The sequence below is a fragment of the Lipotes vexillifer genome, unplaced genomic scaffold (genome assembly GCF_000442215.2).
Source record: "Lipotes vexillifer unplaced genomic scaffold, Lipotes_vexillifer_v1.1 scaffold153, whole genome shotgun sequence".
In the NCBI taxonomy this organism is placed as follows: domain Eukaryota; kingdom Metazoa; phylum Chordata; class Mammalia; order Artiodactyla; family Lipotidae; genus Lipotes; species Lipotes vexillifer.
The window spans coordinates 3202188-3229374 of record NW_006774670.1 but is presented as its reverse complement, the minus strand read 5'-3'; the positions used below and the strand labels follow the sequence as shown (position 1 = coordinate 3229374).

The 27187-nt window shown below is 38.8% G+C and overlaps 1 protein-coding gene across 1 annotated transcript in view; it reads right to left on the bottom strand.

Moving 5' to 3' along the window:
- Positions 1-27187, bottom strand: part of NWD2 (NACHT and WD repeat domain containing 2) — a 202674-nt gene that overhangs the window by 122526 nt on the left and 52961 nt on the right. Inside the window, exon 2 of the mRNA XM_007449400.1 lies at positions 779-867. Within this exon, the coding sequence (XP_007449462.1) occupies positions 779-867 (89 nt within the window). The remainder of the gene's footprint in view (positions 1-778; positions 868-27187) is intronic.

The following is a 27187-nucleotide window of genomic DNA, read 5'->3' as shown; positions in this document are numbered from 1 at the left end:
AAACCTCTAGTCCATAGTCCTCACTTAACAATGTAAACATGTAGTCAGGATAGCACTGTAGAGTTAAGATGTCCATTGCAAATGAAGGTGATGAATTCTGACTAAATAACGCTATCTATAGTTGCAGGAGCCATTTACTTAAACAATTATTTTGGATGTCTAAGATATGCCCAATGTCTTCTAGTACTTTTCTATTAGGTGGCCTCATCAATAGTGTCTACAAATGCCAGGATGTTTATGAATTTTAGCAATGACATGCACAGTTACTGTTTCTTGAAAGGCTGATGGTTTGTTTTTGTTTTTGGTAAATGGTAAATTCCCAAAATGCTTGGGAAAAAGGACATTCTTCAATGCAAATAAAAACTAAAAGGACAGAAGGCACGGACTGACCAAGCTGCTAAAAAGAAATACTCGGGAGAGAGTTGGTCCCAATTTTTTGATGCAAAACATTTCTAGAGATGCCAGCTTGAAGGCAGGTGCTCAGCAACCTTGCCCTTTTTGGCATTAGTGGAGGTTATCAAAAAAGCAAATAAACATAATTCCAAGAAAAAGATGAGCCAGTACCGGGTAGGCTCCAAGAAGCAGAGCGTAAAAGTGCAAAACATCAAAAATGACTAAATATTTTACTTCCATTTTCCAGTGTTTCTTTTCACCCACGCTTAAAGAAATGAAATATTTTGGGGCTTAAAACATATTTTATAACACCCAAACTGTGACAAGAAACAAACATTAGTTATTTAGCTGACATAATTAAAAATGAAATTAATATCAGCGTTACCTGAAATTCTAATCCATAGTTTTCTCTGCAGAATTCTCTTAATTTAGGATACACGTTTTCTCTTAGTGCCTGTCTTTCTGCTCCCGTGTCTGTGGTAGAAAAGCAAACACACAGAAAGTGAGTTATGTTCACATAGTACACATTTCTGGAAAAAAGAAAGCTTACAAATAAACATTAACATTAATATAATCAAGCTGGGGTGCTGCATCGTGAAATGATGGGATATTTGCTTGCTGGAGAAGACTTGCTCTTAACAGAGCAGGGGAGCTGAGATGTTTACCATGCACACAGGGCGAATGGGAGCCCTGGGTAAGTTCTGTGGGTGCTGGCAGAGCTGGGAATTCACAGCTCATTCTTTACACCCATGTAGACCCTCACATGGCGCTCTTAAATAGCTACAACCACACTGTCTTTCAAAGAGGCAGAAGGAAAAATTGTAAGGCTATCAGGTGTAGCTCCATTGAGTGTAAATATTTCAAAACACACACACACTGATTACTGATTTCCAAAAACATCCAGACTCTATCATTCCCTACAGTATTTAGAAACAATGCTACTTTTACAAGATTCAGTACAGCATCTGTGCAATCAGCACAATAGTCAGGAGCGACAAATTGTAGGAGTCAACGTCTAGAACTAGCGGATTCCACTGGCCAATGGTTCAACATTAGCGTCTCCCACCCTGGGCTTAGGGACCTGTTAGAGAGGGGATCATTTTACATGTGCCACAGTGTGTAAAAGCTTCGAAATAAAATATTTAAAAATTATCCGTGTCATTAAAATATACGAGAAGAAACAGAGAACCCGAAACCAGAAGAACCATAACATACGTATGTATTTAATGTTGAATGTTCTGTACAGAAAGGGATTCTACAGCCACTTGTGCTGGACGGTGCTCTACATCAGTGATGACGCTGTAAGATGCTTACAGCAAAGAGAATGGTCCTCGCCCAGCTAACTTCAGAGAAAGATAAGAATCAGAGCTTAAAAAATTAGGTTAATGTGTTATCTCATGAAAAGGACCATTTGCTAAATGTACCTCAATCCCAGCCATAACCATGAAACATCTGCATACCACATTTATAACTCAGGAACCAATTTAAAAGACTGTCCTTGTTATTCTCAAGCACATCTGTCCATGCAAACTCAACCATATGCCGTGTTGACCTACTCTACTTTCCTACTGCTCTCAAGCCTGTTTTGAGAGGCAAACAACCAATCCCAAGAGTCTGAGATGCAGCGGCAGCTTGACAGAGTGACAGGAACCAGTGTTTACATGGGAACCAAAGATTCAATACAGGGTCTTTGAGATTACCCTGTGATCCAAACAAGTTGGGTCTTTTCCCCACATAGATCCAACATGGACCTAAGTCCAAAGGGAAAGCAGGAGGACTGCGTTGAGGAGGGTACACCTGAGCAGTGCCCATGTGCCATTACGGCACTGGTGGAAGCAGCAAATTAAGCTTCCACATGATTTATACAATCTTGGGATCAGGTGCCCATCCTCCCTCACCCCACTGTAAGGGCTGAAAACACTAACTCCCAAGTAAAGCTGATGATATTCAATCTCTCTAAAAGGCTACTGACTTTTAAGACCCAAATAACAAAAAGTCACTTTAAAAATGAAGAGATACTACCAGATGTGGAATTTGGGAATATATTAAACAACGATTATTGGTAAGATGTTCTAAAAAAAATAGTATTCAAATAATACATGAAAAAAAATTATGAAATGAGCATAAATTTGCTTCTTAAAAATATTATAACTCTTATTACTGGGTCCCGAGACCTGAATGTGTCATAGTAAGGAGGCTAAGACAGAAATGCAATATCTAATTACTAACTTACTGAGTGCTTACTGTAGACTAGTAGTGTGCTAAGTTTTTCTATGTGTATTTTCTTAGTCACTTCTGTCAAAAACCCTATGAAAATTATCAGTCCATTTTTAAAATAAGAGGAAACAAACATAAAGGGGTTGAGACATGCCTGAGGTCATGTGACCACTAGGTTGGAGAACCTGGATTTGAATTTAGAGAGCCGAATGCCATAGTCTGCTCTAACCATGGAAAATATGCAACTGTGCAAAGAATCAATCTTTGAAAATACAAATGCAAGAGCTTCCCAGAATGGTTAAGGGATGCCGAAGTCCTAATATTTATGAAACAAACAAATAAAAACCTCAGTTATCCGTGACAAATTTTTCCCTTTCTATAATACACCCTTCAACAGCCAACCCATCAATAAGTTCTCTTGCTCCATCAATCTCTCAATAAATCCTGAATGAATCTACTTCTCTGCACCTCTGGTACAAGCCAAACTCATCTCTCACCTGGACCCTATCTCGCTGTTTCCATACTTGGCTCCATCAATCCATTCTCCACAGAGCAGCCAGATTTATGTAAAAACATAAATCCGATCACATCACTCTCTTGTTTAAAATCCTCCAGCAGCTCTTCATGGAACTTGGAATGAAATCCCCACTCCTTACCTTGAATGTTCTCTCCTTCTCTAAGCTCATTTCTTACCACTTGCCCTGTTCATGTCACTCAAGCAGCGCTGGCGTTCATTTGGTTCCTGGGTTATATTCTCACTGGTGACCTCTGCTCTAGCCGTGACTTCCTCCTGGAATGCTTAGTCCCATGATCATTTCATGTCATCTCCTGTCATTCAAGTGTCAGCTTTAATGCCACCTCCTCAGAGAGGCCTTCTCTGAGCCCTCCAGCTACAGACCCCTCTCTATCACACCATCTTCTTCAAATTCTTTGCACGTTACTCATCACTATTGGTGATAATTATCTGTTTACTATGTGTCTCCCCCACTGCCACGTGAGCTCATTGGGACTCAGGACCTTTTTCTGTCTCTTTCGCTGCTGCATCCCCAGTGACTAGAGTCATGCTCAATTAAGGAAGGAGTACATGAAAAAACCCACACAGGCACCAGGGATAAAAATGAGCTGACAGGCAAGGCATCTCTGCAATTACCTCCAGAAACAGAAAGGCTTCCTACATTACAATATGCCATTGGTTGGACATGGAATCAAGACTGTGAAATTCTGGGAAATACATGATCGGGTTTAGAAAGGGGACTTCATGAAGTAAGTGAATGAACTGAAATACTGATGTCTTTCCTGGTTTCTGCGTTTCTGGCAAAATACTAATATTTTATCAAATTATGTTAAATGTTTCTAAAAATGTGAGGCAAGTGTATGACAGGCATTCTTTATTATTACTTATATTACAAAAGTGACTCAGATTTTCCTATATTTGTATTAATATAGGATGATTGGCTCTGGAAATGGAAAAGTAATTAAAATAGGATGGATTAATTATGCTGGGTGACAGATAAGCTGGCTTAATTACACAAAAAACCTGATTCATACTGACGGCACATCCGGATGGTTGGCAATTTAAAAAACACTAGAATGTCATGGATAGGAAAAATTAAGTCACAGAATGTCACACATAAAAAGGGACCTCTTACAAAAGTGTAGATCAAGACGAGGCATGTCATCATTTATTCTTCACAGTCACTGCATCCATTTGTATCTGTCCGGCTCCTGAATGCTTTGAAAAGATGCATTAACACTTTGGCAGCACTAAAGAGGTTTTTAAAGAGTTGCTTTCTAAATAATTCCTCTATGATTTCAGAATTAATGACGGTCTCTGTGTAGTATCTGAGTTACCTGCAGGAAGAACATTAGCTGGCGCAGAATTATCAGTCAATATCATTATCCTACTTCAAGCAGGATTTAGATTAATTCCAAGCTTTTATTAAAAATAAGAGTGCCAAAATGACCATGTTGGACTGGAACTTCTTACTGCCCCACCTCACCCAACCTTCAGAGCACGGATGTTAGATTAAGTCACTTCCCTCTTGGCAGCTCACAAAACTTATTTAGGACCCACCTACAGCTGTCATTCCAGCCTGGGTTCCCAAGTCTCTGTAGGTTTGCTCTTGCCTGGATTCTCCCTCTTTACCTGGCCCCTTAGCCAATGATTCATCTGGACATCTTATCTGACTTTTGTTGTTGTTCGGGTTGATTTCCTGTCTGGCAGCTTCCCAGAGGCTACCTCCTCTCCATGCCCTCCAAGTCCTCTGTGCCCAACCATCACCCTCACCATTCGTTATTTCCATATCACCACATCCTGTCAATTTTATCATAATCTTTTGAATTTGGCTATGCTTTTTTGTCTACTCTCTATTTTTGTACTCACCACCTCTCAGCCCTTACAGTCCTATTTGATTGACCTGTTACCTGTCCCTTCTCACTGCAGTCTTAAGCTCCACAGAGCTGCTGGAGATAAATTCTAAGACAAAACAAAAGTGAAAACTAATTTGATCATCAAAGACCTTGGCTGGCATCCGGTGGCCCAGAGGATGAAGGCCAGAATATTCAGCAGGTGTAAATGTATCTTTGACCTAAGTTCTATCTTCTACTGCTCTTTAACATGCACCCTCCAGGGTATTTTTTTTTTTTTCACCATTTGCTTACCTCTTCAGCTACATCTCTAGCTAACTGTCACCTCAAACTTTAGATCAAGTATTCCTATTAGTTCTTTTAGCACCCTGTACTTCTGCACCATAGTGCTTGTAACACTGCATTGTAATTGCCTGGCTACTTATTAGCCCCACTATGTGGTAAACTCTATCAGGACAAGGACTGTATTTATAGTAACATCGAACCCAATGTTTGAGTAGTATATAGTTCACATTTATCATTCAAGTATTTTTCGATTAAATACTCCGGGTCAATGTTTCTCACATTTAAAACACGTTCAGACACCTTTTAAAGAAAATACAATTTCCTTCAGACTCCTCGATACAGTTAACTGAGAGTTCTCAGCCCCAATACGAGAAACACTGATTTCGGAAAAAGTCTTTTGAGTTTTGTCTTTGTAACTGGTAAATATTTTTAGGATATCAAAGAAACAAAACCCCCAAATATTTAAAAGGGGAACAAGGATATCATTTTGGGAAACACTGCTCTCGTCCCAGGTATTGTACTTATAGTTTATTAAATCACGGGGCTTCCTCTTATCTGTGGGCCTTCTTAACGCACAAGCTCCAGTATGCGTATGTTAGGTCTCCCGTGTCCTCCCACCTCACCACACACACTGGGAGACAAGAAACCCGCCCGCACCAGGAGTGCAAAGACAGTGGCTCCCGCCGGTGCAAACCACAAGGAACCCCAGAGGACGCAGGATTCTGCCGGGAAATGCTGCCCAGGGATCCGCGCTGCACCTGACCCACAGCTTACCTATCACTCTACACGGTATCCGTCGTTGACCCGAGACCAGGGTATTTTTCAGATATTACTTGAACCCGAGTCTTGTCTTTACACACACTGCTTTCCATGCCCAGAATTCCCTATTTACTGAATCCCCTTTGCTTGGCAGACTCCGACCCTCCTGAGTCCCAATCAAAGGCAGCACAGTTTGTGAATGCTTACCAGACAGAGACAGGCATGCCCTGGTCACCCCATAGCACTTTGTTCACCCCTATATAACATCATGTATTTTACTTTATTATAAATATAATATTTTTAATTTATTTATTTTTAGTCTGTCTCCCCCATTAGACTTGTGAATTCATGGGAGGCAAGGACTTCCTCATACATAATTATTATAATTAGGAATGAAATGCCATGTAGCATACTGATGCTACAGAAGTTAAAAAAAATTTATAAGGACATACTGTGAACAATAACTTTATTTCTAATAAATTAGAAAATGTAGGTGAAATGAACAAATTCTAGAAACAGAAATTATTGAAACTGACTCAAGGAAAAGAAAATCTGAAGAGATCTACAACAAGTTAAAAAATTTCAATTAGTTATTAAAAATCTTCCCAAAGAAAATCACCACCCCAGAGTATTTAACTGATATATCAATAGTTAAAGAAATAATCCCTTACACTTTCAGAAAAAAGTAGAAGGAACACTTCAACTCATTCTTTAAGTCTATATTATCCTAAACCCCAAATGAGACAATAACATCAAAAGAAAAAACACAAAACAAAAACTGCAGACCAATATATATCCCTCGTGAACACTGAGGCAAAAACTCTTAGCAAGATACTAGCAAACTGACCCCAGCAATATATACACTGTCACCATAGGGGATATAGTACAAGAATGATAGGTTAGTTTAACGTGGAATATGCCACATTAACACAGGGCATGACCATATGATCACTCCACAGATGCAGAAAAACTTTTGCCAAAATCTAATACCCATTCAGCCACGGGGAACAGAAAGTAATTTCTTTGCCCTGATAAAGGGCACTTACATAAAACCCTACAATTAGCACCATGTTTCATGGCTTAAGGCTGAATATTTTCCACCTATGTTCAGGAGCACATTATCACTTATAGTCAACATTTTACTGGAGGTTGTAGTCAGTGCAGTGAAGAAAAAATAAAAAATAAAGGCATCTAGACTGAAAAGGAAAAAAATATTCTCAGTTGACAAGGTCTTGTATGTAGAAAACCCTGAGGAATCCAGAGGAAAAATACAATGACTATAAACAATTTCAACAAGGTGGCTGGATAGACTATACAAATCAACAGTATTTCTCTATACTCACAACAAACAATCCAAAAATGAAATAGAAAAACTGCATTTACAATAGCATTAAAATAATAAAACACTGAAAAACGAATTTAACAGAAGCAACGCAATACATACATTGTAAACCTTGCTGAGAGAAAGATCTAAAAGGAGATCTTTCATCTTCATGGATGGGAAGACTGAATACTGTTAGCGTGGCAATCCTCACCAATTACAGGCTTGAGATTCTCCAAACTGGTCTACAGACCCAACACGGTCCCTATCAAAACCCCAGCATATTTTGCAATTATTTTTTCCGTGCCATTATTGAAATGAAGTTTTAAAGCACACTTTGGTCAATCTTGCTCATTATCTGATCTGTTAAGTACACCAACTGGTATCAAACAGAAAAGACAGTAGAGGGACTAACTGTGGTTCTAGAACCAAACTCCCCGTGTCTGAATCCCAGCTCTTCACCTGCTAGCTGTGTGATTTCAGGCAAATTAAAAGATGTCTTTTTTTTTTTTTCATTTGTCATGTGGAATCAAAATTACTAGTATCAAGCTTATGAGGTTGTTGTGAAGATTAGATGGACTCTTTCAACACCACCTGGCATGTGGTAAATACTCAATAAATGTTGCAATTATTCTATCAAACAATTTGGGGAATCAAAGACTAAAGCATCTTTTATTACTTATGAGAATTTTTAGCACTGAAAGATTTATAGTAAAGTAGCTACAACAATCATGATCTTGATCATGATCATTGTAGTTCTTAAAATGATTAAATTTTCAAGATAGTTTTCAAAGGTTAAGGAAAACCATAGTTAAAATGTAATTTAAAGAATATCACCAGTTTAGGGTTTCCCTGGTGGTGCAGGGGTTAAGAGTCCGCCTGCCAATGCAGGAGACACGGGTTCGAGCCCTGGTCCGGGAAGATCCCACATGCCACGGAGCAACTAAGCCTGTGCGCTACAACTACGGAGCCTACGCTCTAGAGTCTGCATGCCACAACTACTGAGCCCGTGCACCTAGAGCCTGTGCTCTGCAACAAGAGAAGCCACTGCAATGAGAAGCCCGTGCATCGCAATGAAGAGGAGCCCCCGCTTGCAGCAACCAGAGAAAGCCCGTGTGGAGCAATGAAGACCCAACTCAGCCAAAAATAAAGAAATAAAGGCTTAAGTTAAAAAAAATATATCACCAGTTTATCCAAATACTCTTAAAAGTTCCCAGTAGGAATTCACTAACTGTATTATTGCTACACCTCAATACACTTTAGGAAAAAGGAGCAAACTATAAAAGATGACAATGCTGGGCTTATTTCTGGTAATATTGAGGAAAAGAACCCTCACAAATGTGACACTAAAACAACCCAAATATGGCATAAAAATATTTTAAAATATATATTTAAAAATGTGTCACATAGTTTGAAACTAAGCAATGCACAGAGGCGCAAGGCACAGTGAAAGCAGTAATCTCAGAAAATAAGGGATCTCTGAGGCCAGCTTTTGGTCATTTTCCACTAAGCCCTGGTGACCTCTAGTGTTGATTTTTGTCTTCTGTGGGTGCAGGGTAGATTGGACACAAAGCACAGAGCCCCAAAGTGATGAGTCTAACAGGAAATCCTTGCAAAAGGCCATGACCCCAAAGAGCTAAGACCTTCAGTGTGAGGGTGAATCAGAAATCAATCTTCATCACCAAGAAAACCTGCTGCTATACCATTCGCACTAGGTGGAAGAACAAACAACCTCCTTGATATTTGTAATCACAAGCTTGGCTTCTTGTAGGTTAGCAGTGCAAATTCATTTTATTTAAAGTCTGACAAGGAATTCCCTGGTGGTCCAGGGGTTAGGACTCCATGCTTCCACTACAGGGAGCACGGGTTCGATCCCTGCTCGGGGAACTGTGAATAAGATACTGCATGCCATGCCGTGACCCCTAGTGCTTGAGAAGCATAATTTCTAACAAGGCCTAATGAATTTCAGCAAATTAGAAGTTTCCAAGACTATTAAGCCACATGCACTCACACACACGAATTCCTGGGGTTTATCCCAGGAATGCAAGGATTCTTCAATATACGCAAATCAATCAATGTGATAAACCATATTAACAAGCTGAAGAATAAAAACCATATGATCATCTCAATAGATGCAGAAAAAGCTTTTGACAAAATTCAACACCCATTTATTATAAAAACTCTCCAGAGAGTGGGCATAGAGGGAACCTACCTCAACATAATAAAGGCCATATATGACAAACCCACAGCAAACATCATACTCAATGGTGAAAAACTGAAAGCATTTCCTCTAAGATCAGGAACAAGAGAAGGATGTCTATTGTCGCCACTATTATTCAACATAGTTTTGGAAGTTCCAGCTATGGCAATCAGAGAAAAAGAAATAAAAGGAATACAAATTGGAAAAGAAGTAGTAAAACTGTCACTGTTTGCAGATGCCATGATACTATACATAGAGAATCCTAAAGATGCCACCAGAAAACTACCAGAACTAATCATTGAATTTGGTAAGGTTGCAGGATTCAAAATTAATGCACAGAAATCTCTGGCATTCCTATATACCAGCAATGAAAAATCAGAAAGAGAAATTAAGGAAACAATCCCATTTACCATCACAACAAAAAGAATAAAATACCTAGGAATAAGCCTGCCCAAGGAGGTAAAAGACTCGTACTCAGAAAACTATAAAACACTGATGAAAGAAATCAAAGATGACATAAACAGAGGGAGAAATATACCATATTCTTAGATTAGGAATAATCAATATTCCTAATAATATTCCAATATTCCTTAGGAAGAATCAATATTGTGAAAATGACTATACTACCCAAAGCAATCTACAGATTCAATGCAGTCCCTATCAAACTACCAATGGCATTCTTCACAGAATTAGAACAAAAAATTTTACAATTCATATGGAAACACAAAAGACCCCAAATAGCCCAAGCAATCTTGAGAAAGAAAAACAGAGCGGGAGGAATCAGGCTCCCAGACTTCAGACTATACTACAAAGCTACAGTAATCAAGACAGTATGGTACTGGCACAGAAACAGGACTATAGATCAGTGGTACAGGATAGAATGCCCAGAGATAAACCCACGCACATATAGTCACCTAATTTACAACAGAGGAGGCAAGAACATACAATGGAGAAAAGACAGCCTCTTCAATAAGTGGTGCTGGGAAAACTGGACAGCTACATGTAAAAGAGTGAAATCAGAACACTCCCTAACACCATACACAAAAATAAACTCCAAATGGATTAAAGACCAAAATGTAAGATCAGACACCATAAAACTCTCAGAGGAAAACATAGGAAAAACACTCTTTGACATAAACCACAGCAAGATCTTTTTTGACCCACCTCCTAGAGTAACGAAAATAAAAACAAACAAATGGGACTTAATTAAACTTAAAAGCTTTTGCACAGCAAAGGAAACCATAAATAAGACAAAAAGACAACCCTCAGAATGGGAGAAAATATTTGCAAATGAAACAACAAAGGATTAATCTCCAAAATATAAAAACAGCTCATGGAGCTCAGTATCAAAAAAACAATCCAATTAAAAAATGGGCAGAAGACCTAAATAGACATTTTACCAAGGAAGACATACAGATGGCCAAGAGGCACAGGAAAAGATGCTCAACATCACTAATTGTTAGAGAAATGCAAATCAAAACTACAATGAGGTATCACCTCACACCAGTCAGAATAGCCATTATCAAAAAATCTAGAAACAAATGCTGGAGAGGGTGTGGAGAAAAGGGAACTCTCCTGTACTGTTGGTGGGAATGTAAATTGATACAACCACTATGGAAAACAGTATGGAGGTTCCTTAAAAAACTAAAAATAGAACTACCATATGACCCAGCAATCCCACTACTGGGCATATACCCTGAGAAAACCATAATTCAAACAGAGACATGTACCACATGTTCATTGCAGCACTGTTTACAACAGCCAGGACATGGAAGCAACCTAAGTGTTCATCAGCAGATGAATGGATAAAGAAGTTGTGGCACATAGATATAATGGAATATTGCTCATCCATAAGAAGAAACCAAATTGAGTTATTTGTAGTGAGGTGGATCGACCTAGAGTCTGTCATACAGAGTGAAGTAAGTCAGAAAGAGAAAAACAAATACCGTATACTAACACACATACATGGAATCTAAAAAAAAAAAAAGTGGTACTGATGAACCTATTGGCAGGGCAGGAATAAAGATGTAGACATAGAGAATGGACCTGAGGATACAGGGTGGGAGGGGGAAGCTGGGGCGAGGTGAGACATATATCAACATATATACATTATATATATATATATATATATATACACACACACATTATATATATCGACATATATACATTACCAAATGTAAAATAGCTAGTGGGAAGCAGCAGCATAGCACAGGGAGATCAACTCGGTGCTTTGCAATGACCTAAAGGGGTGGAACAGGGAGGATGGGAGGGAGGCTTAAGAGGGAGGGGATATGGGGACATATGTATACATATGGCTGATTCACTTTGGTGTACAACAGAAACTAACACAGTATTGTGAAGCAATTATACTCCAATAAAGATTTAAAAAAATATCTAGACTGTCGGCCTAGAATTAAATAAGCAATGAAGTAATCTTTCGGCAAAAGAGGATATTTTTAGAAAAACAAAAAGTGAGTTTCCTGCCTTCTTTGTTTCGTATCAATTATTTTATTTTTTCCAGTTTCACTGAGACATAATTGACATATAGCAATATATAGGTTTAAGGTGTACAGAATAATAATTTGACTTATATACATCATGCTTCTCACAAGTTTAATGAACACCCATCATCTCATACAGATACAAAATTGAAGAAATAGAAAAAAATTTGTGTGTGATGAGAACCCTTTGGATTTACTCTTTCATATATAAAAGTGTTAATTATATTTACCATGTTGTACATTACATCCCTAGTACTTATTTATCTTAGAAGTTTGTACATTTTGACTGTCTTTATCCATTGCTTGCCCCTCCCTCTGACCACAAATCTGGTCTCTTTTTCTATGTGTGAGTTTGTTTGTTTCTGGACCTACAACTAACCCATGTTAGTTCCTGTTACAAAATATAGTAATATTTTCTATACATTTCAGAATGATCACCACGATAAGTCTAGTTAAGATACATCACCATACAAAGATATTACATACTTTCTGACTATATTCCTCGCGCTGTACATTTCATACCTGTGACTCACTTATTTTGCAACTGGAAGTTAGTACCTCAATCTCCCTCACCTATTTCTTTCCTCTCCCTACACCCTTCCTCTCTAGCAAACACATGTTTGGTCTCTGTATCCATCTATACTCTGTTTTGTTATGTTTGTTCATTTGTTTTGTTTCCCAGATGCCACATTGTAAGTGAGATCACACAGTATTTGTCTTTCTCTATCTGACTTATTTTGATTAGCATGTGTGTGTACACACACACACACACACACACACACACACACCATATCTTCTTTATCCATTCATCTACTGATGGGTGCTTGGGTTGCTTCCATATTTTGGTTATTGTAAATAATGCTGCAGTGGGCATAGGGGTGCATGTATCTTTTCTAAGTAGTGCTTTCATTTTCTTGGGATAAAACAGCCAGGAGTGAAATTGCTGGATAAGTTTGTTGTATTTTTAATTTTTTTGTGGAACCTCCATATGTTTCGCATAGTGGCTGCACCAGTTTACATTCCCCCCAACACTGCACAAGGGTTCCCTTTTCTGCACATCCTCACCAACACTTGTTGTTTTTTTGATATAGCCATTCTGACAGGTGTGAGGTGATATCTCATTGTGGTTTTGATTTGCATTTTCCTGATGATTAGCGATGGTGAACATCTTTTCATGTGCCTGCTGGCCATCTGTATTTCTTCTTTGGAAAAATGTCTATTCAGATCCTCTTCCCATTTTTAATCAGGTTTGTTTTTTGATGTTGAGTTGTACAAGTTCTTTATATAGTTTGGATATTAACCCCCTATTGGATATAGTGTCAGTAAATATCTTCTCCCATTCAGTAGGTGGCCTTTTCATTTTGTTGATAGTTCCCTTCACTGTGCAAAAGATTTTTAGTTTGATGTAGTCTCATTTGCTTATTTTGGCTTTTGTTTCACTTGCCTGAGGCAACATATTCAAAAAAATATTACTAAGACTGATGTCAAAGAGTTATTGCCTATGTTTTCTTCTATATGCTTTAACGTTTCAGGTCTTACATTTAAGACTTTAATCCATTTTGAATTTATTTTTGTGCATGGTGTGAGAGAGTAGTCCAGTTTGATTCTTTTGCATGTAGCTGTCCAGTTTTCCTAACACCATTTACTGAAAAGGATGTCTTTTCCCCCACTGTATATTCTTCCCTCCTTTGTTGTAGATTAATTGCCCATATAAATGTTGGTTCATTTCTGAGCTCTCTATTCTGTGGCTTATTTCTTTAGAAGGAAATTCTAAAGGATTTATTTCAGGTAGAAGAAAATTTGAGATGCAAGAAGTACTGTTGTGCAAATAAACTGGTAGATATACAGCTAAGCCTAAAAATAAATTAGTTGCTACGTCAAACTAAAAGGCTTCTGTACACCAATGAAACCAACAAGAAAGCCAAAAGAGAGAGGATATTTGCAAATCATATATCGAATAAGGGGTTAATATCCAAACTATACAAAGAACTCATATAGCTCAACAACAAAAGAACAAATAATACAATTAAAAAATGGGCAGAGAATCTGAATAGACATTTTCCCAAAGAAGACATACAGATGGCCAATAGGTAGATGAAAAGATGCTTAGCATCATGATCATCAGGGAAATGCAAACCAAAACCACAGTGAGTTATCATCTCACACCTGTCAGAATGGCTTTTGTCAAAATGACAAGAAATTACAAGTGTTGGTGAGGATCTGTAGAAAAAAAGAACCCTCATGCACTGCTGGTGGGAATGTAAATTGGTGCAGTTGTGGAAAATAATATGAAGGTTCCTCAAAAAATTAAAAATAGAAATACCATATGACCCAGCGATTCCACTTCTGGGTATGTAAACAAAGAAAATAATAGAATGTTGTATCTATGAAACTAATAATGTTGTATGTCAATTATACTTTAAAAACTAGTAACATAAAATAATAACATTTAATATTGGGGCTTAAAAAGATAGAATTAAAAAGTCTTAGATAGGGATTTCCCTGGTGATGCAGTGGTTAAGACTCAGCGCTCTCAATGCAGGGGGTCCGGGTTTGATCCCTGGTCAGGGAACTAGATCCCACAGGCATGCCGAAACTAAGAGTTTGCATGCCACAACAAAGGAGCTGGTGAGCCTCAACTAAGGAGCCCACGTGCTGCAACTAAGACCCAGGGCAACCAAATAAATAAATATAAAAAAAAATCTTAGATAAAAATAGCATGATGAGAATAAAACCCTAGATCCTGGGCTTCCCTGGTGGTGCAGTGGTTAAGAATCCGCTTGCCAATGCAGGGGACATGGGTTCGAGCCTGGGTTCGGGAAGATCCCACATGCCGCAGAGCAACTAAGCCCGTGCGCCACAACTACTGAGCCTGTGCTCTAGAGCCCGTGAGCCACAACTACTGAGCCCGTGTGCCACAACTACTGCCCTCAGCATTCACAATATATTGGGGCCAGACAGCAGTCAGCTAAGAATGGGGTTCCCAGTAATGCACAGCAAGTTCTAGAATAGAGGGATAAGCAAAATGCTACTAAAGCAGGAAGAGAGGAATGATTAATTTTGTCTAATGATCAGGGAGAGTTTATCAGAGAAGATGACAATTAAGTTAGGACTTGAAATATAGACAAGATTTTCTGAGGTAGAAAGGAAGAAATACCTTCTAGAAGAGTAGCAGCATGTAGAAAATGAGGAGGGCTTAAGAAGTTCAGGATGTGTTAGAGGAACACCAAGTAGTGTAGTTTGTTGTATGATGTACAGGGTTATATTATAATTAGTCTATAAATTATCAGTCTTTTGCTGTTCCTCTGTGTTCTGGGAATTTGGGGGTCAACAGCATTTATTTCTCATAATCAAATGGGAGAGGAAAGAATACATACAGAGGAACATACAGAACAAAAGCAATTCATCATCCACTTCAGTCAACACCAAGAAAAACATTTTCATACCATGTCCAAAATGCAGCTGTCGCTGACTTACAGGGGCCTCCCTGCATTTGGCTGACCTGTCTGTTTAGAGTAATTCATCAGTCAGCCAGTTCTCCATTTGTTCAGACTCTACCATGTACCCAACACTCAGCTGGGTGTTGGGGAAACGAAACACTGCATGGTCCCCAACGCAAACGAACTTGCTTTAGACAGAGTCAAAACTAAGGCACCTGTAGAAAACAGAAAACGATTCCATATTAAACTGAATGGAACACGTTCTAGACACCAGACTGATTCTGAGGCCCTAGCTGGGGAAAGATTTTGGAGAAGCTATGACTTGAAAATGAGTAGAATTCAGAAAAAGAATAGGGTAGAAAAGAGAGCTTTCCTGATGGACAAGAAGACTTGGAGCTTAGGGGGTAGGGGTCTGTGAACAAAACTTCCTAATGGGATAGGGAATCAAATCATGGTATTGGGACCGAATTACTGAAGGTCTTGAAAACGAGGGATGTGGATCTGATGAAGTAGGCATGGTGATGACATGATAAATGTGATATTACGGAAAGCTACAAAGGGAAACACTCCATATGGCAGATTTGACAAAGAAGAAACAGAAATAGGGAGGATCACTTGGAAACTGCGGCCATAATCCATACACGAGGTAAAGAGAGCTTATACCCTGATTACAGGGGGAAAAGAAGGGGTGCAAAGGAGAGACTTTTAACGGGAAATCGAGTGACAGATTTTATATATACGAGAAAGAGCTGGCATAGTACGGCTGTTAAAAGGAATCCTGGGTTTGAATACTGGCTTGGTTAAACATCAAGGGCATATCCAGGGCTAGATCATAAGCCTTTAAAAACCTCAGAAGGTCCATCCATACTATCTACCCCATTGGGATTAAATCAATATAAAGTACTTCTCACACAGTAACTTTTCAGTAAAATTTGGCTTGTACCACCACCACCATCACACCAGAGTGATTACAATTTTTCTGCTTTATAAAATAGCTATTTTTCTTTTGTAATTGATAGGTATCTTGTATGGAAATACTTTGAGACTATAAAGTGTCCTGTTGTTCTTCAACCTTTCATCCACTAGTTAGAGCATCTATTGAAGATCCTTGCCTCAAATTATTACGGTTGGCAAATAATGATTTTCTACTTCTATCATTTTTTACATTTATCAATTAACTTGCTGTTGTGGGGAAACACTCTCTCCCTTCCCATCCATCTGTACTTTCATCCACCCAGCCACCCACCTGTCTGTCTACCCACCTACCTACTTCAGTAGGGATGCTTACATTAATTAACAAAGGGTGAAAATAGTAATAAACAAGAAAAAAAATCAGTCCCTGACTATTATCAAACAGGAGCAGATCTGGCTCTCACACCTAGGTGATGGTGTTCCCTCGGTGAATGTAAATAATTTCATAGAATGCCAATATTAGATGCTCTATGACCATGCTGGAATGAAACAAAACAGAACCACTCCATAATCACATGTGGATACAGGAAAAAAAAAAAAAAAACAAGAATACTGTCCAAACCACAAAAAATGGCCAACATCCTCCTCTCCCCACCGACGTGAGTGAGTGTTGCTTCTTTCAAACACAGGTTTAGCTTTGCTCCATTCCTCTTGCCTCCAATATACAAATTATTAATATAACCAACAGTGAAACTGCCCATTTTGATAGCACCCACTCTAGAGTAAAACCACATTTCCATGAAACCTCCCCCCAATAATTGATCATGTAAGTCCAAATCTGATAATAAGCACCTTTTAATACACTCTCACTGAGATGCCCCACGGTTCCTCATGGTGTGCACTCTCCCTTGCTGTCCTGAGCCAACAAACCCAACTTTGTTTAACCAGAGGTGTATTCCCAGGGGGTCTCTGGCTGGAGGACATCAACAATAATTTTGCAATGGAGAAACCTGGCAGACACTACCTTAAATAAGTGATCAACTAACATTACGAGAAATGGAACAAATCAATAACCTATTCCTCCTGATACCATGTCCTGAGGAGGACACATTATTTTTGTAATATTCCTGCCAAAAAAAGCGTAATATAAATTTAACCATAAAGAGGGCTTCTCTGGTGGTGCAGTAGTTAAGAATCCACCTGTCAATGCAGGGGACATGGGTTCAAGCCCTGGTCCTGGAAGATCCCACATGCCGCAGAGCAACTAAGGCTGTGTGCCACAACTACTGAGCCTGTGCTCTAGAGCCTGTGAGCCACAACTACTGAGCCCATGTGCCCTAGAACCCCTGCTCCGCTACAAGACAAGCCATCGCAATGAGAAGTCCGCACTACAACAAAGAGTAGCTCCCTGTTACAGTGGAGGATTCCTGGACTGAATGTCAATATTATGACATAGTGTGAGTGTGTTTCATGTTTGGTAATTGCAATCATTGTTGCTTTTGTTGTGGTTATCCATTTACAATGCTTGGTGTCATTTTATTTATCTCTTGTAAAAATAAAATACAGTGTGTGTGTGAAGAAAAAAAAAAAGAGTAGCTCCCACTCACCGCAGCTAAAGAAAGCCCGTGCACAGCAACAAAGACCTAACACAGCCAAAAATAAATAATAATAAAATAAATCTTTAAAAAATCTTAAAAAAAAATTAATCATGAAGAAACATTATTCTACAAAATAACTGATGTATGCTCCTCAAGAATATTAATGTCAAGGACTAAGGAACTGTACTAAATTACAGATGGCTATAGAGACATGACATCTGAATGCAGCCCATGATCCAGTATTATTGAGGCAAGGGGTAAATTAGGATCTACAGGTTAGGGAATACTGAATTCATGTTAGTTTCCTAATTGATAACTGTATTGTTATATAAGGAAATGTCCTTAGTTTTAGGAAATACACATTGAAGCATTTAAGTGCAAATGATACAGATATATGTTAGAATTATAGGTGTGTGTATACACACATACACACACATAGACACAGAGAGGGTGGGAAGGGGGATAAAGCAAATGTGGTAAAATACTAACATTTGGGGACTCCTGATGAAGGGTATACGTAAATTCACTTTACTCTTCTTGCAACTTTTCTGTAAGTCTGAAATGATAGTCCTTTCTCATTATCTGCAGTCATGTTCTATGAAGTTTCTGTCAACACAGAATTAGGGAACATTGAAGCCTTGCTCCTAAGAGAGATAAAAGGTTAGGTTCCTGCAAGCCTCTGGTCACAGTATTTTTTTTTTCAACCACTCAATACAAAACCTGTTTTATGTGTGTTCTGTTTAAAGACCTTATTTAATATATATTGTTGATTCACTCACATTGGCCCACATTGGCCCACAGCACTACAACTCATGACTCATGCCTGAGTGAAGCTCGTTAGCGCATAGGTTTTCTCCCTAACGCACTTTGCAGCTCTCTTACACTCAGGAACACTATGCTCATGTGCTTTGGCACTGTACTTTGGAGCCATTTTGCAGAGCAAAATTCCCAAGAAAAAACCCCACAAAAATGTGGAAAATTTGGCACTGAATAGACCATGAAAAGAGCACTTGTTTGCAGTATTAAGCTGAGACAAGAAGGCACAGTGTTCCCCTGTTCGACCTCAGCAGGGAACTGGGCACACTGAGTGACTCAAATGTCTCACCCATCCGCACGTGTCCATGATGACCACAAAAGCACCGTGAGTACTGATTTTGGCGGGGGGGGGGCGGTTTAAAAATTTTATCTAGTGGACGAATTCACTAACATGCAATCTGTGAATAATGAGGATTGACTGTATGTCAAAATAAAAAGTTAACGAAATATACTTTCAACCTGGAAGACTAGAAACATAGTAGTACAATAAAATAAGTTAGTCTCTGGGCAGGAGAGTTGTTCTGGAAGGGAAGATACTGTATGGAAGGTTGTCCCAGAAATGCAGCAGATACATTTGGAAATCCAGGAGTTGATGAAAGCCAAACTAGAGTAGCAGATGAAGTTTATGGGAATTATTGGTTACACAGTAGAGATAACTGAAGCCAAAATCAGAGCAAAGGAAGACTCATATTTTATGCCTAACCCGTAAGACAAGTGAGGATTAAATAATTACAATGAAGAAATGCAGAAGCGAGGCTATTGAATCAGGAAAGGGGCACACAGTGAAACCTGCCTTTGCTTTGGCAAAGCTATTAAAATACATGCACTAAGGAGCAGTTTTATATATATATATGTATGTATATATATAAAGATTTGACTAGATAGAGCTTTCCAGATGCAATGGGCTGCTTTGGGGTGTTCTTTTTTTTTTTTTTTTTTTTGCGGTACGCAGGCCTCTCACTGCCGTGGCCTCTCCGGTCACAGAGCACAGGCTCCGGACGCGCAGGCCCAGCGGCCATGGCCCATGGGCCCAGCCGCTCCGCGGCATGTGGGATCTTCCCAGACCGGGGCACGAACCCGTGTCCCCTACAGCAGCAGGAGGACTCTCAACCACTGCCCCACCAGGGAAGCCCGGTGCAATGGGCTGCTTAAAGAGACAGATTTGCTGCTATTCAAACACAGGGTGTAGGTCATTTACCGCGATGGGAGCATTATGGAATACTCTGGATGATCTTTTAAGACCTGTATGATTCTAATATTCTAATTTTTTGCTAACTCTTTTCTTGGGAGTCTTAAATGATTACCATATATTTCATCAATCATGAAGCAGGTCTCAGATCCTTAAAAATAATCAAACCTATCAAAGCAAAATTTTTCTGTCATAGGCAAAAATTTGTCGTCATGCACAAAACCATAGTCCATTTCATTGGAATATCTAGAACATGGAGATAGAGGAAGAAGCCACGTCTTCACCAGCATTGTCCACACTCTCCCTTAGTTTGCTGCTGTCTTACAAATAAGAAACAGGTGAGATGGACATTTGGGGCCTGGGATACATCCTTCTTAGCTGCTCTTTATGGAAAGTCAGCATGAGATAAGTTCTACAGAGCAGGAAATGGGTACTTGGGGCTTGAGGGAAGTTTATTTAAAAAAAAAAAAAAAAAGCAGACAGTCCTGGGAATTCCATACTAGGTTGTGGTCTTTAGTACCAAGGATTTCTCTGAAATAGCGTGGCATCAACTGCTAGTTAGTAGTATACTAAAGTTAAAACTGTCAAGAGCATTAATACTCATTCCCGAACTGCTGTATACCTACTCTTTCACTGGTGTGTGGGAGCCCTGGGGACATTAGCGATTGTTACAGCAACAAAATTGGAAGCTCTCACACCTGTCTTACTGTCAGCTCTGTGGTTCCCCTCTCATTACTTTCTCACCTCCATGAGGGTGCTGGCGGCGGGAGTGGGGGGAGACTTCCTGTGACTTGTGCAACACTCTTGACTCAACTTGTCTTCTGACGTTTACCTATAAACTTTTTACTGTGCTTTTGATTGGTTCAGAATGTTTACTGACAGGACTCCTTTGGTTTTCTCAAGTCCGAATATATATATATATATATATTTAAATGCACAGTGTCCCGGGCTTAACATTCGTTAAGTACTAATCAATAATACATGGTTTGCAAGAACTAGTAAGAATAACAATAGATGAAAGTTCCTTCCACATTAATAAGAAAGCACTTTAAATTCTTACTATCATTAGTAAAAGCAAATATTCATTCTTCATATAAATTGCTCTTGTTACACACTATCAACACCATCCTCCACCATCTGGTTACAAAATAAACTAAATGTACAAACATATAAGAGAAATAATACTTTAAAGGGAGTTAATGTACTATACACAGCTATTAGAAAAGGAAGGTAATTAATCCATTTTGGCAACATATGAAATGCAAAAGTGATAAACATTCACGTCACAGTTGATGTTCATCAAAAATTGGCAAGTTGGAAGATCATATTTAAATTGACATTTTTGTTCTAAAAAAACCTTCCTCCTGAAGACATCAAATAGGGATCAAAAGAGCTCCCATAATGACTGCTTTTAGGGACAAACATGGATTTGTTAGATACTGCTAATGAATTATTAGCAAATATGTATTGCTCCCTTGCCATGAGCACATATACATATATACATATATTTAAAATCTAATGCTATGTGATCCTGTTAATATAATTAACCCCAAATGATCTTCAGTTAGAGGGTCTAAGGAGTCAGCACACATTCAGACAATTTTTCCATTTTTTCAAGAATTGAGAATTCCAGCAAAGTGTTTAACGTGCTACCTATACCAAAGGTATAGGTAAGACGGTGCCTTAATTTTGTTTTGAAATACGTTTAAATATCTTGATCCTTATAAATTTATGGATGTGTTCATCTGGTCTTGTCACTAAACGGGTGAGCTTAGTCATGTCTTAGTCATGTCACACCATATGAAGAACATTAATATAATTTCACACAGAAAAAAAAAAATCAGCCAAAGTGTTAGCAGAGTTATCCCTCACTCTAATGCATTTATCAATAATATATTGTTATTAGTGTGAAATTCTAAATACTCCTCATAGCTGAAGGCTGTAAAAGTTTACTTTTAATCCTTTAAAGGATATTTTTACTTTACTTTTTCCCAAAGTCTCAATATTGAATGTTATAAAAATATTTTTAGGGCTTCCCTGGTGGCACAGTGGTTGGGAATCTGCCTGCCAATGCAGGGGACACATTACGAGCCCTGGTCCAGGAAGATCCCACATGCTGCGGAGCAACTAAGCCTGTGCGCCTCAACTACTGAGCCTGTTCTCTACAGCCTGCGAGCCACAAATACTGAGCCCGCGTGCTGCAACTACCGAAGCCCATGCGCCTAGAGCCCGTGCTCTGCAACAAGAGAAGCCACCGCAATGAGAAGCCCGAGCACTGCAACGAAGAGTAGCCCCCGCTTGCCGCAACTAGAGAAAGTCCACGCGCAGCAACAAGGACCCAACACAGCCAAAAATAAATAAAAATTAAAAAAAAAAAACTTTTAGCATTTGCTTTCAAATGAAATATTCAATGCTCAATGCTTTCATGGAACATTTTCCCTTAAAAATCCATTATACTAAAAGTAAATATCTGCATGGAGCCCACTAGACTGATGTAATTAAATTTACAAAAAGGTAATGGAGATTTTATCAGCAATAGCATGCAGTTCAACGCAACAGCTGAGTCATTGCGTTTTCTTCCCTATATAATCTGGGATGAACAAAATGTTGCGTTTAAGGTTTTTTTTTAAAATATCTCACAGCAATCTTTAGATTGGACTTTTTTTTTTTTTTTTTCGGTATGCGGGCCTTTCACTGCTGTGGCCTCTCCCGTTGCGGAGCACAGTCTCTGGACGCGCAGGCTCAGCGACCATGGCTCACGGGCCCAGCCGCTCCGCGGCATGTGGGATCCTCCCGGACCGGGGCACGAACCCTCGTCCCCTGCATCGGCAGGCGGACTCTCAACCACTGCGCCACCAGGGAAGCCCTTGGACTATTATTTTTGTTATGGCATCTCAATTTTCTTACAAGGTATTAAAAAATGCAAGAAAATCAAAGTGATATGAAAGTGAGAACTTGGCCACATTTAGTTATTTTTAAATTGCTGAACTAACTACCCAGGGAAGGCCTGCTCGTGAGAATGGTTACCCCTGCAGCAGGCCCTGGGCTGATCTCGGGCCTCTGAAGTAGACAGCTAAATTCAGGCCTTTGGTCAAAGAACCCCTGTGATCCCTTTCAGGTTCGGTCTCAGGGTTCCAGACTAGACAGAGCTGCATATTTTAAGAAGTCGATTAAACCAAAACTTTGTCATATTTTTTTTTCTTCACCTCCTTAGTGAAATACATTCCCAAGCATTTAATTCCTTTAGTCATATCATTTCTTAACTCTAGGACTCTTTAACTCGTCCTCTTAGAATTGCTTCTTTCTGAAACAATGCAGCCAACTCTAGACGACGCAAAAGCTAATCCAACAAACCAATAATTTTATCTAGGGAGTCAAGAGTGAAGATGATGACTCAGAACATCAAATACCTTCACCTTCTCCTGATAAATGTTGCAAGAATCCAAGATGGATTTACTCCATCTCCTTTTCCAGCTTTCACTTTCTGGCACCTTCCTCCTTGCTCTCTATCCCTTACTTGCATTTTTCAACCTGCCATTTGTTTTCTCACGCTGTTTCCACATGCCTGTAATCTAACTCCTGCGGGTAATCCGCTTTACCTAGTTTATTCCTGCTTGTCCTCTAGATTATCAGCTTAAGGCAATTTCTTCCAGGAAGCCTTTTCTGACTACCTACAACCTCCCAGAAGGCCTAAGTTCCATCTGCCTGCTATACACTCCTGTAACACACTGTACTTCTGACTTGGGATACTGGGCACACTTAAAATCACTAAGGATTGCCTTCAACTCTAGGTTGGAGCTCTTGAGGGCAGGAACCATGTTTGTCTTGTTCAGGGCTATATCCCCACTGCCTGGCACACAGGAGAGGCTCAATACCTATTTTCTGAACATAGTAAACAAATGGCTAATAGTTACTGGCTTTTGTGTCAATCTCCTGTGCTGTTACATCTACAAGTTTTATTCATCTTGGCATCCTCAACGTCTAGCCCAGTACCTCCTACAAAGTATGCTGTTAATAAATGCTGGCTGGTATTATTTCTGAAATGGTGTGCTCATCTAACTTTCTAAGGACAGCTTCTTCCCTTAGCTTACCTGTAACTATGAGAAAGGAATTAGAAGATGCTTAAATTATTATAGCCTCAGAAAACTGCATGGATGTGAAAAATGGAAAATGGATTGCTCATTCAACCTTCACGCAGGGCACCTATGCATGTGACCAAATCCAACCAATTTTTTTTTTTTTTAATGAGGAAAAAATCGTTTGCCAATAATCGGTTGCTTGAAACTAATCTGTGGTACAAGAAAATCACAACAGTGATTGCCTCTGGGGGTGGGGACGGGCGAATGATTGGGAAGGGACATAAGGGAAATTTCAGGGGATGAAAACATTCTATATTTAGTTTAAGGTTTATTCAAAACATATGAAATGGTGCACTTGGGACTTACACATTTCACTGCATGTAAATTTTACCTCAAAAAGCAAATGAAAGATCTGTCAAGTACTGAACTCTATTTAATGATACTCATGATGTGATATGTTAAGGGTGAAGTGTACTGATGATTGCAATTTACTTTGAAATGCATATAATAAAAAAGGGGTGGAGAAACATGATAAATATGTAAAATATTAATTGTAGAATCTAGGTGGTAGGTATATGATCGTTTACTATACAATTCTCTCAACATGCCTGTATGTTCGAAAATTTTCACTAAAAAATGTTGGAGAAAATGGTTGCTTGGCCCCTATTTAAATGCAGGTACATTAGCACCAAAAACTTAAGTACGGAGCTGCCTCCAAGGAGTCCTTTGGTTATGCAAAGTCAGAAATTAAGGTCGTGGATGAAAGGTTAGGATGGAGTAATGAAGAAATTCTAAAAATCTCAGGAAAATGGGAAAAGTTCTCATTATCTGTGACTCATTCATTTAATCAATAAATATTTATGGAATTCCTAGTACATAACAGAAACTGTTTCAGACACAGTAAAGAAAAATAGATAAAAGTCTAGGTCTTCTTGGAATTTCAGATTTTCATCATGATTTCAAGGGGAATCATCCAAAGATGGGAAGAAAGGTGGGGGAGGGGGAGTTAGCAGTAGACCAAGTGGCAGTTCTGTTGCTGTTTCAGGCCTAAGGCCATCCTTTGACGCGAATAACACGTGTGGACACACAATGGATCAAGGCATTGAGAACTGGAATGGAACGGTAATCCAGTTAGGACAAGAGCATCTTCGGCTGAGACCACTTTTAGTTCGTGTTGGAGCATCAGCCTGCCTTCCAAAGTAGAAAAAAAAAAAAAAAATCAGTGCCTTTGATTTTCTTAACTCATGTTACAATCTGCTCTGGCAGAATGTATCATGTACAGTATATAGAACACCTATATCTTGCAACCTTTTAAGACATACTACACCATATACACTCTCATGCTCTGCTCCTTCTAGGGAAGGGGGCAGAGAGCAGTGGTCAGGATTTTCACCACATGAATAAAATTTCTTTTAAAAAGTATCTGAAGCCTATATGGCAAAACATCAGTTAAACCTCGATGGTGCATTTTCGGCATGTCTAAAATTCTTCAGAATTAAAAATTTTACAATTAAAGGAAAAAAAGTTGACACACCATAATGTAAGTACCAATGACATCAATCACAGACTATATGGTGTTTTCTGGAATGCACTTAAGGAGGAGAGAGAGGAAACAAATGAAAAAAAAATGCAACTATCAAAATAATAACCTCTCTCCTGAGTAAAGCTGTTTATTTTAATAGATTCATTTACAGAAGTACTCTTTCATACAAAACAATGTACTGGACAAAAATGGATGAAATGACCCTATTTATTCAGGAAACAATACTCAGTAGTATTGGAATTTCTGACATAAATGAATTAAATCAAAGCATTAATTTCTTAGTAAATTGCTTATTTTTGAAAAATGGTGCTTCTGTGCCAATATGTGGTATAAGCATATTTCAAATGAGAGCTGCTAATGATGACTCATAAAAAATATAGAAGTTATGTGGAAATTTCCGATTTACAGCATCCAAAGCTAGATTATATTAGTTGAGGTAGTAAAGTGAATAATGAAACCATGTTGGAGGTATCTATCCAAATATCCATCAATATTTAGGCACCAGCCTGAATTCTAGGTTAAGAGATTCATCATGAAAAGTCATTGGAAACCTCAGGGATTAAAAAGAAAATAAGCCAAAGCTAAAATACTGATGTAAACCATATGTGGAATTCACATAAAATATAAAACCCAACTACTAATAATTCATCACAAATTTATAAACATGGTTTTTTTTAGAGCTCAGTTTTATTTAAATAGCTAACAAGTGACTCATCTAATATAATCATGCCCATTCCTTTATGCTCCTACAATAACTGGGCTCAGTTAATCCCATGAAAACCAACCACAAATTTAGGTCTATTGCTTAGCACTGTGTAACAAATGCAAATGGACAGCTTAGAGCAGTTTCTACAAACCCTCCTGCTGTGCACATGGATCCCCAGAGGAGGCAGAAGAGACTGATGCTTGAATTCTTGTCCAGGATACAACCTTAAACCTCTGTGGAAAGAATGGGCTGCCGATTAAATTCTTTGCATGCTAGCCTGAAAAATATGCCAGTTAGGCTGACAATTAGGAACACTATAAATAACATGTTTAATTTGATGGCTTGGCTATTGTAATAAATTGAACAACTGTTTCTCCCTCTTGCTATATTCATTTTCACCTCAGGGTTAAGTGATGCTGGCCAAAGAAATCCTGGAACAGGAGGCATTTGCAGAAGGCTAATGTGTGAAATTAATTTTCCTTGCACTGGCTTTATTCCTGTTGACATAAAGGATCCACTTAAAACACTGCACACTAGAAAATCTCCTATCTTCTTTACACTGATTTTTTTCTTTTAGTGTCATTAAACCAAGTTAAGCTTTGTGAGAATACAAGGAGTAAAGATTCATACTCACCTAACACTTAAGACCTTCTCAGTAACTGCTCAGCTACTGTGACATACATTGTTTCACTAAACCTCACAATAATCACCTGACGTTGGTATCATGATCTCTATTTCACACCCAAGGAAACTCAAAGCTGCTAAGGAACTTGCCCAAGTGCACAGAAGTCGTCCTGACCAATGCACAGTTTAATCCGGGCTACACACTCCAGAGTCCACATTCTTTCTATTGCCACACAA